Raw genomic sequence first — 13,126 nt, forward strand, 5'->3', positions numbered from 1 at the left:
TGCGGATTCTGCTGCGGATTCTGCTGCGGATCCGCAGCGGTTTTGGTCCTGCGGATCCTGCGGTTTTGGTCCTGCGGTATGTGCACATGATGCGGATTCTGCTGCGGATTTATCCACGTGGATTTAGCAAAATCCGCAGGTCAAAAGACCTGCGGTTTATCTACGGATTAGCTTGCGGTTTTGCCCTGTGATTTATCACCTCTACAATGGAGGAGATGGTAAACCGCAGCGGAATCCGCAGAAAGAATTGACATGTCAATTCTTTCTGCGGATTAGAAACCGCAGCAAATCCGCGCGGAAAAATCTGCACCATCTGCACTGTAGATTTCATTTCCCATAGGATATTATGGTAATGTACACCGCAGCAGAATCTTTCAGGTTACATCGGGGGCTTATCTACAACTTTAAAGAATGCTGTAGATAAGCCCCTGATGTCAATGCCGGCAGCTCATATGGCAAAAAAAGGGTGACAGATTCCCTTTAAGATCTCGCCACAGGTGTTCAAAGGGATTTAGGTCCGGAATCATTGCTGGCCACTTCAGAACACTCCAGTGCTTTGTTTGGGGTTATTGTACTGCTTGACGACCTATGACCTAGGACACAAACCCAGCTTTCTGACACTGGGCACTGCATTGTGACCCAAATTCCTTTTGTAATCTTTAGATTTCATGATGCCTTTAACACAGTCAAGGCTCCCAGTGCCAGAGGCAGCAAAACAACCCCAAAGTATATTTGAACCTCCACCATATTTGACTGTAGGTACTGTGTTATTTTCTTTGTAGGCCTCATTCTCTTTTCGGTAAACAGAATTATATGATTTACCAAAAAGCTCTATCTTGGTCTCATCTGTCCACAAGATCTTTTTTCAGAAGCATTTTGGCTTACTCGCATACATTTTGGAAAATTGAAGTCTAGATTTTTTATGTCTGTGTCAGCAGTGGGTTCCTCCTGGGTTTCCTGCCATATGGTTTCATGTCATTCAAATGTCGACAGAACTTAATTTGGGACTGCTTATCCACCATGCGGACTATCCTGTGTTGCAACCTTTCATCAGTTTTTCTCTGTTGTCCACATCCAGGGAGATTATCTACAGTGCCACGGGTTCTAAAACTTCCTGATTATGTTGCATGGGTCGCCCTCACACCCAGGGCAGTGGAGTACTCGGTACCGGGCCCGATGGTCCTCCATGGGAGATGTCTCGGTAGCTGGAACCCGGCCCGTGGCCCTGAACGCCCATTGTAAATGTTCAGTATTAATGTGTAAGTTGTGACACCACCTGTGGTGTTCGGCAATGAAGATGTAAGCCGACGCTGCAGACAGATCCCCTGGGACAGATGGTGTGGTGCAGCAGTGATGTTATAGCCCTCCACAGGCAGGGCTGTAGTCCCATAGAATCCTAGAATGGTAGAGTTGGAAGGGACCTCCTGGGCCATCTGGTCCAACCCCCTGCTCAAAGCAGGATTCGCTAAATCATCCCAGTCAGATGTCTGTCCAGCCTCTGTTTGAAGACTTCCATTGAAGGAGAACTCACCACTTCTCTTGGCAGCCTGTTCCACTCATTGATCACTCTAACTGTCAAAAAGTTTTTTCTAATATCTGATCTGTGTCTCCTCCCATTCAGTTTCATACCATTGCTTCTAGTCTTTCCTTGTGCAAATGAGAATAAAGATGATCCTTCTACAATGTGACAGCCCTTTAGATATTTGTAGACAGCTATTAAGTCTCCTCTCAGTCTTCTCTTTTGCAAACTAAACATTCCCAAATCCTGCAACCTTTCCTCATAAGACAGGGTTTGCAGACCGGTCACCATTCTGGTCGCTCTTTTCTGAACTTGGTCCAGTTTGTTGATGTCTTTTTTAAAATGTGGTGCCCAAAACTGGACACAGTATTCCAGATGAGGTCTGACCAGAGAGGAGTAGAGGGAAATAATGACTTCACGTGATCTAGACTGTATTCTTCTGTTAATACATCCTAGAATTGCATTTTCCTTTTTTGCTGCTGCATCACACTGTTGACTCATATTCAGTCTGTGATCTATTAGGGCAGAGTAGGTGAAGTGACACGTAGATGGTGTAGTGTCAGGCGCAAGGGATGTAGCAGTGCTGGGCAGGTTGGCGCAGGAATAAGTGGAGGACACCAGGGCATGTAGTCCCAAAGCTTTACTCACAGTCTGTTGTACAAACAGGTGCCTGCCTCCGTGCCGTGTCCTCTGGGTCAGGGACTCAGTCAACCTCTAGGCCAAATGGAATACTCCTTTCCAACACTCCGCCAACATGTGCCTTTTCTGAACGTCTCCTCTTATAGCGCCTTTAAATGAAGTACTCCTAGTACTGAGTTACACTGGGTTTCCTCCTGTCCGATGTTCTTATGAACTCTACTTGTACGGCAGACAGCTGTAGCCTGCTTCGGGGACTTCTTGCTACTAAGTCCCAGCTCACTATCCAGTGGCTGTTGTTGCCCCCAAGTCTTGTGTGGGAATAAAGTGGTCACTACTTCTATTCCTCCGGTGTCTGTTGCAGGACCATTAGTATCCATACAACTTCGGGGACCGGGCCCCGGCCTTGCGCTTGGAACTTCTAGGAAGGGTTCTCTTCTAACCCACGTCCTCTGTTCCCTTTGTCTCCTCACGTTCCATACTAGTCTTTTTTTCTTATGGAGAATCAGGCTTTCCGTCTATGTTGCTCTCTCTCTTCCTTTCCCGTGCCAGCAGACCCAGGTCACTGGGATCTGCTGCAGCACTTCCATCCATCTATCCCTCTCTCCAGGGATCTTCTTCTCTCCAACTCTCTAACCAACTGACTGACTGTTCTAAACTCTTCCCGATCCTTGTAATGTAATCTAACTCCACCCACCTCCCAGCACATTTCGTGTTCCAAGCAGGGAGCCACCAATGGGTGCTTTGCTATACCCCAAGCAGGAAGCCGCCGAAGGTGCTTTGCTACATTACTTTGTGGTGTGGGGTGCAGGTGTTGGAGCGTGGTCAGGAGTCTCCACCTTACCTGGATGGTGGGATACCACACCTCAGGAGGAGGTGCAGTACCTCTGTGGCAACTGAACCCTCAGGGGCGCCACATGCACATCGGGGACAAAGGAACATCAAGATATCTAGAGATGGACTTGTAACCTTGAGACTGATGATATTGTTTAACAATTTTAGTTCTCAAATCTTCGGACAGTTCTCTTCTCCTCTTTCTGTCTCCATGCTTAGTGTGGCACACACAGACACACAATGCAAATATTGAGTCAACTTCTCTCCTTTTTATCTGGTTTCAAGTATGAATTTCACACTGCCTACACCTGTTACTTGCCACAGGTGAGTTTGAACGAGCATCAAACAAAGCTGGAAACAAAGTCATTTACCCACAATTTTGGGATAGCTCCAACAATTTTGTCTGGCCCATTTTGGGGGTTTTGTGTGAAATTATTTCCAATTTGCCTTTTTTGTCTGTTTTTTTTGTGTTGTTCCAATACACACCAAGGAAATAAACAAGTGTATTAAAAACATATATAATAGTAATAATTTTCTGGGAGAAATACTTTTTTTTTTCTGGAACAATTTCAAGGGTGCCAACACTTTCGACCACAACTGTACATGGAGCAGCTAGTACAACGATCCGCTTCTGCTCCGACAGTACGCAAAATCTCTACTGGATACAGCGTATACATTAGCAGCACTAGACATCAGTAGTTATGTCATTCATGAAATCCCCGAGAATTACTTTAAGCTTTGCAAATTGAACCATTCATTAGAAGATTACAATAATCCAGGTGGGAAATTATGTGTATAAACTAATGTGAAGGAAACACTACAGGAAAAATGTACACGCTGTTTTGGAGCTGGATGGGAAAAATCAAATTTATCTGATATTTTTTTTCACCTATGACATGAGATGTCTGACATTTACTACTTTAATTATCGATGTTAATGAGCATGCTAGAGAGGCTTTTACCCTTGAAACAGTAGTGGATGCTTATGTTATGCTGAACATATAGGGGGAGCGGTGGGGGGCTATCTTTTTCTAGTTAACGCCATCTTCAGTTAGGAGGGGTAGTGCTCAACTAAATGGGCATAGTATTATTTGATCAGCCTTTTCTGGACACAGAGTAGTAGGAGAAACCTTCTGCCTCCCAGTATTTTTTATTGCAATAAGGGACAGAGCCTCAACATAACATCAATATAGAGGAGGATATAACGAGTGTGAATCATAGAATCCTAGAAGGTTAGAGTTGGAAGGGACCTCCAGGGTCATCGTGTCCAACCCCCTGCTCAATGCAGGAGTCACTAAACCATCTCAGACAGATGTCTGTCCAGCCTCTGTGTGAAGACTTCCATTGAAAGAGAACTCACAACCTCTCTTGGCAACCTTTTCCACTCGTGTGCGATGGTAGGAGATTCATTGGAAGATTTGGAGATCAGCTCTTGGCTTTGTGGTAGGGGGCCAGGATTGGGGGGTGGACCACTGCTTACCCTGTCCGGATGACACAGACACCAGGCGATGCAAGGACGAGGCGGAGACAGATTTCAATAGTAACAGTTCTGGATTTATTCGTCGTCCTCCTGACGACCACAACCACGCATGCAGCCTCTTTACAGTTCTCTGTCTCCAGGCCCGGGTACCTGCACCTTTGCTTCAGTTGAAGTAACATCCCTTGCGGATCTTTCACTGGGGCTGTCCTAGACCAATCTACCGGCTGCGCTTCACCTGCCTGAGGTCGTCGTCCAATCGGAACCCCCGGGACTTAGTCTGTCCTGCGGTCCGTCGGGTCAGGGCCACCCCCGACTGTCTCTTTGCTGTCCGTCCCCTGGTCGAGCTCTTCTCTCTTCACCGTCTTCTACCGAACTCCTCCCGGGACTAGCCTACCTGGAACCCCAACCAGTTCTATTTATCCCCTCTCTCACCGGGAATTTCCCTCCTGGGTTCCTATCTCACCGCCCCCCATGACTAAGCGTTTCTCAAGCCATAAGCTGATGTTGAGTCCTAAGCTACTCCCCCCTGCCATCTTGTGGTCATTTCTAGGTACTTCACGCTCCTATCCACCTTTCCCAGCTGTCACCCTTCTATCCTGTCAATCTCCGTCTCTAGTGCACAAACCATCCCCTCCTACTACCAGTCACGTCTGTCCGTCAAGTCACCTTCCCCACAGCTTCTTAGGAGGGAAGAACTGTAGACGATGTCTCCTAAACACTCTTGGCCCAAGTCCTCTTTTGTGATTTAACCCCTTACTGACCGCTGACGGGATAGTACATCAGCAGTCAGTATTCCCTGCTTTGAGGTGGGTTCCGGCAGTGAGCCTACCTCAAAGCCGCGACATGTTAGCTGTTATAAACAGCTGACATGTGCCCGCAATAGGCACGGGCGGAATCGAGATCCGCCCGCTCCTATTAACTAGTTAAATTCCGCTGTCAAACTCTGAAAACGGGCATTTAACTAGTGCTTCCGGCACTCGGCCGGAAATGAGCGCATCGCCGACCTCCGTCACGTGATCAGGGGGGTCAGCTATGCATTGCCAGGGCAACCAGAGGTCTCATAGAGACTTCTATGGTTGTTGCCGGCAGATTGCTATGAGCGCCACCCTGTGGTCGGCGCTCATAGCAATGCTGCATTTCTGCTACATATAGGCGATCTGAGCATCGCCCATACAGTTGGGTCCATATATATTTGGACAGAGAAAACATTTTTCTAATTTTGGTTCCAGACATTACCGCAATGAATTTTAAACAAAACAATTTAGATGCAGTTGAAGTTCAGACTTTCAGCTTTCATTTGAGGGTATCCACATTAAAATTGGATGAAGGGTTTAGGAGTTTCAGCTCCTTAACATGTGCCTCCCTGTTTTTAAAGGGATCAAAAGTAATTGGACAACTGACTCCAAGGCTATTTCATGGACAGGTGTGGGCAATCCCTTCGTTATGTCATTCTCAATTAAGCAGATAAAAGGCCTGGAGTTGATTTGAGGTGTGGTGCTTGCATTTGGAAGGTTTTGCTGTGAAGGAAACACAGCGGTCAAAGGAGCTCTCCATGCAGGTGAAAAAAGCCATCCTTAAGCTGCAAAAACAGAAAAAACCCATCCGAGAAATTGCTACAACATTAGGAGTGGCAAAATCTATAGTTTGGTACATCCCGAGAAAGAAAGAAAGCACTGGTGAACTCATCAATGCAAAAAGACCTGGGCGCCCACGGAAGACAACAGTGGTGGATGATCGCAGAATAATCTCCATGGTGAAGAGAAACCCCTTCACAACAGCCAACCAAGTGAACACCACTCTCCAGGAGGTAGGCGTATCAATATCCAAATCTACCATAAAGAGAAGACTGCATGAAAGTAAATACAGAGGGTTCACTGCACGGTGCAAGCCACTCATAAGCATCAAGAATCAAAAGGCTAGACTGGACTTTGCTAAAAAACATCTAAAAAAGCCAGCACAGTTCTGGAAGAACATTCTTTGGACAGATGAAACCAAGATCAACCTCTACCAGAATAATGGAAAGAGAAAAGTATGGTGAAGGCGTGGTACAGCTCATGATCCAAAGCATACCACATCATAAAATGCCATAAAAAAAGTGTTTAAAAATTAAAAAAAAACAAAACATCAAAGTTTAAATCACCCCTAAATCACCCCTCTTTCACCCCAATCAAAATAAAACAATAAAAAAAAAAATCACACATACACATATTTGGTATCGCCACGATCAGAATCGCCCAATCTATCAATAAAAAAAGGATTAACCTAAACGGCATAGCGAGAAAAAAAAATCAAAACGCCAGAATTATCTTTTTTTGGTCACCACAGCATTGCATTAAAATGCAATAACGGGCGATCAAAAGAACGTATCTACACAGAAGTGGTATCATTAGAAACGTCAACCCGACGTGCAAAAAATAAGCCCTCACCCGACCCCAGATCACGAAAAATGGAGACGCTACGGGTCTCGGAAAATTGCACATTTTTGTTTCTTTAAGCAAACTTTGGAATTTCCATTCACCACTTAGATAAAAGAGAACCTAGCCATGTTTGGTGTCTGTGAACTCGTAATGACCTGGAGAATCACAATGTCAGGTCAGTTTTAGCATTTAGTGAACCTAGCAAAAAAGCCAAACAAAAAACAAGTGTGGGATTGCACTTTTTTGCTATTTCACTGCTCTTGGAATTTTTTTTCCCGTTTTCGAGTACACTATCTGGTAAAACCAATGGTGTCGTTCAAAAGTACAACACGTCTCGCAACAAATAAACCCTTACATGGCCATATTGACGGAAAAATAAAAAAGTTATGACTCTGGGAAGAAGGGGAGCGAAAAACAAACGAAAACGCAAAACCGAAAAAAGCTCCAGCCATTAAAGGGTTAATGAAGTCATTTTTCTTTATTTTTTTGTATTGTATTCACCAAATTCTTCAAAAATAGCACACGCGGTTCATAAGTTTTTTTTTTTTTCGCAAAAACAAAATGTACTCACCTAAAACCTATTTTTCTGACTTTTTAGTTCCGAAAGTTGCATATCCTTGAAAAAGTAGTATATAATTAGGCAAAAAATTTGCAACATTTGCTTGAAGTCGCATTTCGTGAATCTTTTCTAAAACATCTGGATAAGCGAAGTGGTCGAAGAAAAATGTAAAAAAATAAATTCAAAAGTGGCGCAAAACGTTTTGAGAATAAAGAGCTAAAAAATGAGCAAATTACTCCTAAAAAGTTAACTAAGCCCCGGAAGTATTTTGCTGTGTTCTGGGGCTTAGTTAACCGGCGCATGCGCAGTCAGGCTTTTCGGCTTTGCCCGCAGTTGGGCAAAGCATACTGCGCATGCGCTAGCCAAGAATGCTTAGTGCACGCGCAACAAATGGCGGAGACCTACTCCTATTCCTCAAAAAACTGCGGACGGCGGCCAAGGATGGGGAGGCGGCACACATCGGGAACACCGCCAAAAGCCATAGACTCTACTTCTGGTATAGCCAGTGCCAACCCAATCGTCACTCTGTCTACATAACAAATAATTCATTTTAGATAACTGGAGCAACTCACATGACAATAAAAAGGGTCATCGAGGACGGTCATCTTCATCGTGGGCATGGAATAGATCTAAGACTAATGAACACTAATGGGTTTAAAAGCCAGAAAATCACTATTCACTTCAATTCGAGGATTTTGTGTTTTTTTTTCTATTAGTACAGGGAAGAGTGAATTATGGCAAGACAGAGAATTATACAAGTACAATATATGGCAATGATTCAACGAGATTTATTCTGAAGTAGGGTAATTTAAAGTAGATGAAGGATGTACAGATGATGCCACTGAGCTGGCGGCAATCAATGCCTGCTGCTGAATAAAAAGGCTTAAAAGGCCAGAGGAGATTATTTCTGTTGCGAGGAGCTGGAGAAATTGAGCACGAGGAAAGCATGAACAAAGATTGGGAAAATGGAGGATGAAGAACAAGTAGTCACATTTAGCCTCACACGTTATTATCATTTTTCTAAGTTGTTCTGATTTCGTCAATTGTAACAGTTCTTTTTCACTTTTTTCCATCGCATGATAGATTAAGCCATGTGAGCTTTAGACATCTGTTTTGCAAGCACCTAAAACTCTATGTCTGAGAGGCTGAAGCTCTGGGAGCTTTAGGTATTTTTTTCTGACTTTAATCATGAAAGTGTGGAAAAGTAAACATGGCAATAAAACTGGGACCGCAATGGGTATTACCAACACCCCTTGTTAACACAGTAGTGTTGATTGTGATGATCTGAAGAGTTGTGTGTACAGCCAGATTAAGATTGGAGTCCCCAGGGCAAAATTTAATTTTGGGGTACCTACTCCTTTTCAATGACTTAGTCCCCACCTTTTACCTTAGTGGGGGAGTGTAAAAAAGAAAACTTGACAGAGGGACCTGGACTACTATAATCGATTGGTTATAGATGTATTCAGTATTTTGGTTTGCATATGTTACATTTTCTGAATCATTCCTTATGTTTTAATATGGTATGATGACCTAAGTATGTGGGGAGACAGTTAAGGCTTGTTGCTTTTACAGGGTCCATTGCTGAAAAACCCTGAATGATGCAGTATCTGCACCTTTTGACTTCATAGATTCCTGCAACTTTGGAGTCTGGGTTGTAGAGATGTAAGTAGGGTTTGAGTAGCCCCTTATACTTTTCAAAGAAGGAGTCAGTTGACTCGGATTACTAGAATGGCAAGAAGGTGAGTTGTAGAAGTCATCTAGGTCTTAAAGTTGATGGATTCCGAGGGCATGAGACTCATGTGCCCTCTCTAATAAACATTTCCTACTCTGTGGGGTGAAATGAAATATTTCTGATTGCCTTTCAAGTTCTTACTATGTTTCCATTTTTATGATGTTTGAGTTCTAATAGCTTTTGAAAACATTTACTGACATAACACGCGTGACATCATTTTTCATTTTTTATTCTTTTTATAGGGTCCAAGTAGAATTTTATGTGAATGAAAACTCCTTCAAGGAACGACTTAAACTGTTCTTCATTAAAAATCAGAGATCAAGTAAGTATTTAATATACATAGACATGAAGGAGGAGCTATATGACACGGAGAGTGATACAGACAGCAGGGAGGAGCTAAGTGACATGGATAGTGATACAGACAGGAGGGAGGAGCTATGTGACATGGATAGTGATACAGACAGGAGGGAGGAGCTATGTGACATGGATAGTGATACAGACAGGAGGGAGGAGCTATATGACATGGAGAGCGATACAGACAGTAGGGAGGAGCTATGTGACATGGATAGCGATACAGACAGGAGGGAGGAGCTATGTGACATGGATAGTGATACAGACAGGAGGGAGGAGCAATGTGACATCGTGTACAGACAGGAGGGAGGAGCCATGTGACAAAGAGTAATACAAACAGGAGGGTGGAGCTATGTAACATGGATAGTATGCAGACAGGAGGGAGGAGCTATATGACAAAGTAATACAGATAGCACCACCCTGCTATGTGTCATGAATAGTGATATAAACAGGAGGGAGGAGCTATGTGACATAGTGATACAGACAGGAGGGAGGAGCTATGTGATATGGATAGTGATACAGACAGGAGGGAGGAGCTATGTGACAGTGATACAGACAGGAGGGAGGAGCTATGTGGCATGGATAGTGATACAGACAGGAGAGAGGAGCTATGTAACATGGATAGTGATACAGACAGGACGGAGGAGCTATGTGGCATGGATAGTGATACAGACAGGAGGGAGGAGCTATGTGACATGGCTAGTGATAGACAGGAGGAAGGAGCTAAGTGACAAAGAGTAATACAGACAGGACGGAGGAGCTATGTGGCATGGATAGTGATACAGACAGGAGAGAGGAGCTATGTGACATGGCTAGTGATAGACAGGAGGAAGGAGCTAAGTGACAAAGAGTAATACAGACAGGAGGGAGGAGCTATGTGGCATGGATAGTGATACAGACAGGAGAGAGGAGCTATGTAACATGGATAGTGATACAGACAGGACGGAGGAGCTATGTGGCATGGCTAGTGATAGACAGGAGGAAGGAGCTAAGTGACATGGACAGTGATACAGACAGGAGGGAGGAGCTATGTGACATGGCTAGTTATAGACAGGAGGAAGGAGCTAAGTGACATGGACAGTGATACAGACAGGAGAGAGGAGCTATGTGACATGGCTAGTGATAGACAGGAGGAAGGAGCTAAGTGACAAAGAGTAATACAGACAGGAGGGAGGAGCTATGTGGCATGGATAGTGATACAGACAGGAGAGAGGAGCTATGTAACATGGATAGTGATACAGACAGGATGGAGGAGCTATGTGGCATGGATAGTGATACAGACAGGAGAGAGGAGCTATGTAACATGGATAGTGATACAGACAGGAGGGAGGAGCTATGTGACATGGACAGTGATAGACAGGAGGAAGGAGCTAAGTGACATGGACAGTGATACAGACAGGAGGGAGGCGCTAAGTGACATGGATAGTGATACAGACAGGAGGGAGGAGCAATGTGACAAAGAGTAATACAGACAGGAGGGTGGAGCTATGTGACAAAGAGTAATACAGACAGGACAGTGGAGCTATGTAACATGGATAGTATACAGACAGGAGGGAGGAGCTATATGACAAAGAGTAATACAGATAGGAGGGTGGAGCTATGTGACATGAATAGTGATATAAACAGGAGGGAGGAGCTATGTGACATGGATAGTGATACAGACAGGAGGGAGGAGCTATGTGACATAGTGATACAGACAGGAGGGAGGAGCTATGTGACATGGATAGTGATACAGACAGGATGGAGGAACAATGTGACATAGTGGTACAGACAGGAGGGAGGAGCTATGTGACATGGATAGTGATACAGACAGGATGGAGGAACAATGTGACATAGTGATACAGACAGGAGGGAGGAGCTATGTGACATGGATAGTGATACAGACAGGAGGGAGGAGCTATGTGACGGCAAGTCCACTCTTTCCATTTGGTTACACAGAAATGAAGGAGGAGCTATGTGATATTGGCACAACTATTGGGAGCTCTTCTACAAGTTTCACCTTTTTCATTGCCTTTGTGTTTTCCAGGTTTAAGAGTCAGATTGTTTAACTTCTCCCTAAAGTTGCTGAGTTGCCTTCTGTACATCATACGAGTATTACTGGATGATCCAAGAGAAGGCAAAGCAAACTGGTGAGTATATCAGGATCTCTGATCACTGCTCTGAACGTTCATCACTTAAAGGGGATTTACAATATCTCAGGAGGGAGGATCCTGTGTATGAGGCTCCGAGGCAACAGGTATTTATACTAGTCTGTAATGTTGGGCAGATAGCCAAAATCTGAGGTGCAGAGCAACCCGTTATCTACTGTGTACAGCCAGCTTTACTGCAGCCACCTGACCCCGAGTACTCAGCTCTTTCCGTCAGTGCAATATGCTCCTACTCCAGAAGGAAATTCATATGAGCCCTGTACACCTGCAAAGAGGCTTTAATAAAGGGGCAGCGACCAAAAATTACATTTAGCGTTTCGTTGTTACAATGTGAATCATTATGTTCTGACGAGATATACAGCTTTCTTATAGATTTCATATTTTATTTGCCACCATCCATTTAAGGGATTTCATGGATGGTAACTGACTCCTGTATTTTGGGGCTCATTATTTTATAGTCACTGTCTTTCCGCACTATTTTTGGACTCTCTTTATAGTCAGCCTCCCTCTCTGCATCAAAATCTCTCACCCAATGTACCAGTGATCTGTCAGACAAGCACTTCCTGGGGTTCCTGTACACTGCAGCTGTAGGAGGAAGGGCCCCGAAGCATCTCCGGCACGGAACCAAGGGGACCGTCATCAAGGTTCCTAGGGGGTCAGTTTCCAGGGGACAGAATTAGGGGACGGACCGCAGAGACTTCGAGAACGGTTGGGGGAGGAGCTTATATCAAAGGGGCGGAGGATGCTAGCCAGGGTGAGTCAGCAGATTGGCAGAGGAGGAGCAGGAGACCTTGAGGGCGCCAGGGAGCGAGAGCCTCCAGCAGCAACCAGAGAGGAGGACAGCGACAAGAGTGACGAGAGAAAGACTCGCTGTGGACCGCAGGGAGACGGCACCAAGCCGACCGACGGAGGATCACCGCCTCACTCCAGCCTGCGGCTGCGGCCTGCCCGCTGCAGCCCGTGGCCGTTGCCGCTTCACTCCAGCCCGCGGCTACGGCCTGCCCGCTGCCGCCTGTGGCCGTTGCTGCCTCACTCCAGCTTGCGGCTGCGGCCTGCCCGTTGCCGCCCGCAGCCGCCACCACCCTGCTTCAGTCCGCGGCTGGGGCCTGCCCGTCGCCATCCGCGGGTCTCCTAGCACAACCCCAGGCTGCGCCAACGGCCTACCAGCCGCCACTCAGCATCACCGTTGCCTGTCCCTGCCCGGGGGCTGCGGCCTCCATTCTCCCGCTAACAGGCGGTATCCAGCTGCCTCCGCGGGGAGATTTCCCACCAATGGACTCTCCTGGGGCCTGTTGTGCCCCCGCCTCGCCTGGTTGTAGGAACGCCCGAAGCCTTGGCCAGATCCTCGGCGGCTGGGCCCAGCGGCTGCGACGCCGAAGCACCATTGCACAGCACGCCGTGGGACGTCAGGACGGCTAAGTGACACATAGTAACTAAGGACCCGTAGTCGGC

The 13,126-nt window shown here is 45.7% G+C and overlaps 1 protein-coding gene across 8 annotated transcripts in view; it reads left to right on the forward strand.

Annotated features, from left to right (window-relative positions):
• QTRT1 (queuine tRNA-ribosyltransferase catalytic subunit 1) overlaps window positions 1-13,126 on the forward strand; it is a 353,595-nt gene that overhangs the window by 153,592 nt on the left and 186,877 nt on the right. For all 8 annotated transcript variants that reach the window (XR_012234469.1, XR_012234470.1, XM_073587543.1 and 5 more), the window contains exons 3-4: window positions 9,419-9,498; window positions 11,554-11,656. Coding sequence is in view for 6 of the 8 variants with exons in the window: in XM_073587543.1 (XP_073443644.1) it covers window positions 9,419-9,498; window positions 11,554-11,656 (183 nt within the window). In the remaining 2 variants the exon portion in view is untranslated. The remainder of the gene's footprint in view (window positions 1-9,418; window positions 9,499-11,553; window positions 11,657-13,126) is intronic.

Source organism: Dendrobates tinctorius, unplaced genomic scaffold (genome assembly GCF_039654945.1).
Source record: "Dendrobates tinctorius isolate UK_male_01 unplaced genomic scaffold, ASM3965494v1 ptg000099l, whole genome shotgun sequence".
Taxonomy (NCBI): domain Eukaryota; kingdom Metazoa; phylum Chordata; class Amphibia; order Anura; family Dendrobatidae; genus Dendrobates; species Dendrobates tinctorius.